Source organism: Choristoneura fumiferana, chromosome 21 (genome assembly GCF_025370935.1).
Source record: "Choristoneura fumiferana chromosome 21, NRCan_CFum_1, whole genome shotgun sequence".
NCBI lineage: Eukaryota > Metazoa > Arthropoda > Insecta > Lepidoptera > Tortricidae > Choristoneura > Choristoneura fumiferana.
The window spans coordinates 5,475,667-5,481,239 of record NC_133492.1 but is presented as its reverse complement, the minus strand read 5'-3'; the positions used below and the strand labels follow the sequence as shown (position 1 = coordinate 5,481,239).

General features: G+C 38.8%; 1 protein-coding gene across 1 annotated transcript; it reads left to right on the top strand.

The window, feature by feature from the left end:
• Positions 1-941: 941 nt before the first annotated feature.
• On the top strand, positions 942-5,573 carry LOC141439649 (dolichol kinase-like). Its single transcript, XM_074103971.1, has 8 exons — positions 942-971; positions 1,392-1,642; positions 2,156-2,367; positions 2,707-2,895; positions 3,043-3,252; positions 3,745-3,819; positions 4,222-4,399; positions 5,179-5,573. Exons 2-8 carry the CDS (start codon positions 1,543-1,545, stop codon positions 5,352-5,354), a joined length of 1,140 nt encoding a protein of 379 aa, XP_073960072.1. The 5' UTR covers positions 942-971; positions 1,392-1,542; the 3' UTR covers positions 5,355-5,573.

The window sequence follows — 5,573 nt, the reverse complement described above, 5'->3', positions numbered from 1 at the left end:
GTAATACCTACGCAGGAATGCGGCAACCACAGACTGGCACAGACCAGGGGGAGGACAGTCGCCTATACCGTACTAATTCACGTCGATAGCGCCGCCATCTCCTTTGTTTAACGTAAAATAAAACAGATTGTTGTCATTTGTTTCAGATAGATGTCACTGTAAGTTTGAGATCACAAAATTTTATTTATTAAAAAATATTTTGTCGTTTATAATTACCGCAAAAATGAACTTTATTTTCGAAATTGACAATCGTATTGTAATTTCTAATATAAAAGTCACAATTGTATACGCTCAGTCGTTACAAATATTTTTTGTGTAGCAACCCTCTATGTAAGGTGTCTATTCGCGCTCAACAAGGAACAAGATGGCTACGTTACAATCGAAACTCAGACCACATAAAAAGTAAAGACAGTGCTGCAAACGGAAAATTGAGGCTGGTTTAAACTTAAGAAGACTGAATTCAAGCGGTCTCACTTCTCTTTGCAGCCCTGTTTTTAGTGTTTATGTGGTTTGAGCTGGGAAGCAAAAGCAGTAAAGTAAAAGAATACCTGTGACTATTAATAGCTATACGTATGGATGGATATATACATCAATGGTACTTGTTGTTTCTTTAAAAAAATATGGCTCTGTCCATCGGAGGACAATTCTGCCAGTGTCTAGTAGTTTTTGCCGTTGTACGGTAAAAAAAATGTAGAAAACGAAATATGAGAGGTAATGGTGGATGAACAATGACCGAATGAAGACTTGAAACCAATGGTACTTATTAAGAAATGTAGACGGCGCTTCAAAACCGTCTGCATGAATGAGCCGAGAGAGGGCTCTCTTTTCCCTGTATATTATACTACTCTTTGCCACAGACGTGGGCACATGTGGCTCCACGCACAGATTAAGCTCCACCTTAACCCAAATAATATTATTTTGGAGATAAAGTGCTGCAACAAAACGCTTTCAAACTGTCAGTGTCAGTCACGGTATGTCAAATCAAAACTAGAAAAAAAAAAATTACCGCACATACGCTTGCTAGGCGAGACGAGTTATTATTCTTCTAAATGTTATAAATAATAAAGTTTTTCAAAAGTATTTAAAATGGCTAGCAATATTAGACACATATACAATACGGTAGACGAGAACTGCTTAAGGCATATAAGAACTATCTATGAGCTATCTCTGTCTGTGGACAAACTCATAACATCGAACTTACGAACTGCTACAATAGAAACGAGGCGAGTACCTACTGTGCTAGATTATCTTTTAATTAAGTCCAAGGGGCAACTATTGATAAGTAATTTAGCAGTTATCTTTAAACACCATAAAATGCGTCATCTTTCATTCAACATTGAAACATCCCGGATTATTCATCGGATTATTAATCAAACTCAACTTTTTTTCAGACCTACAAAATCCAATGGGCTATGGTGTTTCACTCTTCTGCCAGTAATTTTATTCCTGTACACCAAGCTGTATGATGTGCCTCAACTCTACAGGCTGGCAACGTTTTTGTCTATAGGCCTATCATGTTATTGCATATTGTTCATATTGTTTATGTCTGTATCTTGTTTAGTGTTGAGGGACAGTTTGTGGGGTGGTTGCCTACCATCTGGACTCATAGGATCTTTGCTGGTGTACTGCTATGTTAGAGAAGGTATGTAGGTAATTATCTTATACCTTTAAACAAGTTTACTTTACTGAATAACTGCAGATATAGACTTGAAAATTGGCAGACATTCCTTGAGGATTATAGAGGCTCACTTATACCAGATTTCCCAAAATTTGATGGGATAAGTGGCCAGTTTTTTTTATTGGCCATTTCCAAAACTTGTACATTATTGTCCTAGCATATTAGCTTGTGGTTTTTAAGGGATTTTACAAAAATTCTATAGGAACTCCCAAAAATTACATTGTGGTTTCATTAACATTGCATTAAAAACAGTTTCTGTGCCAAATTTCATGTCTCTAAACCCTGTGGTTGAGATTTTATTCAGTTTCCCTGGGAATATTGGGATAAAATTCCTTTGTGCTATTTCTGACATCTATCTATCTACATACCAAATTTCATCCAAATCTGACCAGCCATTTTAGCATGAAGGAGTAACAAACACATACACACATATATAAACTTTGCATTTATAATATTAATAGGTTTTTTTTTTTTTAGATATGCTGTTTGCAGCAATTTTCACATTGCCCCCTACATTTATTTTTAATGAAGTTCTCCGGAGATCACTGGCATATCCAAAGACATTTACTATAGGGGAAGCAATGATTGTTGCACAAGCTGTTGTGATATCAAGTACTGTGGTAGTGGCCAATTACACTTGGTATTTAAGTGAAGATGTGAAAATGGATCTAATCAATGTTGCAATTGTTGTAAGTTAACTTTTGAGTATAATGTTAAAATAAAACAAAACTCACCAAAAACTCAAAGATACTTTTCCACCGGAATGGTGAGACAAGGTGGAGTGAGATGTTGATTAAAATGAGTACCTATGGCAAAATTTTAAATCTCTCCTAGCGCATCTTCAAGCCAAATGTGAGTTGGGCTTACATGGAATTAATGAGAACAATATCATTAAAATTAAATAATAGTGGTTGTCTGATCAAACTTTGTATAATGTATAGGAAATAGAAGAGGTTCAGTCTTAGACTAAACTTATTGAGAGATAAAATCTAGTCATAATTTCAGTGAAACTCATTGGGTGTTTTCAGACAGTGTTATCAACAGTGGGATTAATTGTTACAGCTCTTTGTCATTTGAAACAAGAGCAAAGAACCCTAGTAGTCCTTGGACAATTAATCGGAGCAGCCGCTGTGCTGGAGTTGGTGGAACTACATGTGTTACTAGGAGGGGACTGCTTACCGAGATTGTTGTATTTTATATTTATGAATCAAAAAAGGGTGAGTATTTGTTGAAAGTCTTTAATAAATATTAAAATCGAACTGGTAATGATGAAGAAAACGCCACAAAAATGGTGATACCCTTCTACTCTTTTATGTGCTCTATAGTATCCATCCGTTGATCTATTGTGAATGATTCTGTTTCAGAGACAGCTGATAGGTTTTTGGCTGTTCCTAGTGATTGTGGCTGTAATCCTACTATACATACGTACCAACATGGCGGTAAAAGCCACTACGACGACGCGCAAAGTGTTCCACATTATGGCTGCATTTGTGTTTGCGTCGGGTGTACTCTATGACATCAGTCTCATCAAGTTAGCAGCAGGGCTGGGGCTGGGATTGCTTATTCTTGTTGAGGTATGTGTTAAATGATTTTCAATCTCTGCTGACACTGAGACTTGAGAAATTTTAGTAGGAATAGGAGAGTAGGAATTTTGGCTTGTCTGTTCACTGCTGCTGGCGAGAATTCTCGTTGCACTAGTTGGTCGCAGCAACAAGGGCTATTAAATATACAACTTGCTTGTTTGACAGTATAGTCAGAACTTACGACGAAAGAACAAACCAATAATCTTGGCTCTTTTTGGCCTAGACCAAGTAATTTTTTTTTTATGACAGGGAGGCAAGCAAGCATGCGGGTCATTTGATGGCAAGTATTCAGCACCACCCATGAGTAGCACCAACCAAGGAGAATCAATGGTCGGTTGTCGGCCTTGTCAGCTTTCAGTAGGGATTTCGATTGAGATTGGCAAAGATTGAAATCTCGGTTGGATCAAAAATAAAGTAATTTTGAATAAATTTGAAAAGAATTGAATACACTTCTTACTGGGTAATTTTATCATTGTTTTACAGGCACTGCGGTTATCTAAAATTGAGCCTATTTCATCAGCACTGCAGTCAGCGTTCCTCATATACAGTGATGAGAAGGTAATATTCATATAGTCACATTATTTACGCTGTGTAGACCATTCGTATTTAAATTCTGCGATTTTACTAAATTCCCATTTGAATGCTCAAAATGTATATTGTAGTTTTCAAGTTGTATAAAGAACACACTTGCAGAATTTCATGATACATACACATGTATATAAGTATCGGGATGAAAACTAGCCTATATACGTTTTCCAGAACCATTACAGAAATGGATACTTACGGATAGACATACTTCAATATATATTTAGCACTGAGACTTGAGGACAAACATTCTTATTTTTCATACAAATATCTGCCCCGAGCGGGGATCGAAGCCGGGACCTCAAGCTTCGTAGTCAGGTTCTGTAACCACTAGGCTATCTGGTCGTCTGTAGAAAAGATGTACTTTACTTGCAGGACTGCGGCGCGTTCGCGATGACGCCGATCTACCTTTACTTGGGGCTGGCGGGCCCGCTGTGGCTGGTGCCGCCCGGCGCGCCCGCGCTGCAGCGGCTGGCCGGCGTGCTGGCGGCCGGCGTCGGCGACTCTGCCGCCAGCTGGTTCGGCTCGCGCTACGGGGAGCGCCTATGGCCAGGTCAGTGTGATGCACGCTCTGTGAACTGTGATACTGTGCCAAGATCGGTATATGTGACACTGTCCTAGAGTCAAGTCAGTACATGTAATGTCCCCTGGCCGATATGCTATACCGACCTCAAATGGTATCCTGTGACATTGTGCTCTAAATAAGTCAGTATAATGTGCCTCGGTCACTATCTCTGCCTTAGTCGGTATACTGTGACATTGTGCTCAGGTCAGTATCTCTGTCACAATCGGTTTACTGGGACATTGTGTCCTGGTCAAGTTACTATACTGTGACATTGTCCTGCTCAAGTTAGTATACTGTGCCCAGTTGGTATACCGTGACATTGTGCCCTGCTCAAGTCAGTATACTATGACATTGTGCTCTATTCAAGTCATTATACTGTGCCCCAGTGGCTATAATGTGCTCCAGTCGTTATGCTGTGCCTCGAGTCGGTATAGACTATGACATTGTGCCCTATTCAAAATAGTGTACTAAGCCCCAGACACTAGGTGTAATGGGCCCGCCCGAGTTAAGAAACATCGATATCAGTTTGTCTATTTATGACTGGACGGCGCTAGAGGTCGCTACAAACATTAAAACTAAATTGTAGGTATTGTTATATAACGAAGAATCAGATGTAGTTATCAAATAAAGTTTAAACGATTTTTTTACATTCATGTATGTATGTCGTTACACCTTAATGTTAACCATGCCAAGCAAATAAATTTCATTTCACTTACATTACTAAATGATGGTGGTTTATCCCAATTTCGTACTGCTTTCTTTTTCAGGTAGTAATAGAACGATGGAAGGCACATTATTCAACATCCTGTCACAAATCGTAACTGTCTATGGGCTTGTAACGTTTGGTAAGATATTAGCTCTATTTTCGTTCTACGCGAAGGCTAGATGTACAATAAATATTGTGGTAGGTATACAGATACTTATCTATCACATATTGTGGTAGTTACTGATCGTGTACCTAGTCTAGCGTATATTGACAAATATCTATCTAATACCTGTAAATGAGCAATACTTGTATTTCAGGATCTCGGAAACGGCTCCAACGATTTCGATGAAATTTGGTATGTGGGGGTTTTCCGGGATGACAAATCGATCTAGCTTGGTCTTATCTCGGGGAAAACGCTTATTATCGAGTTTTAGCCCGAGCAAAAGCTCGGTCGGC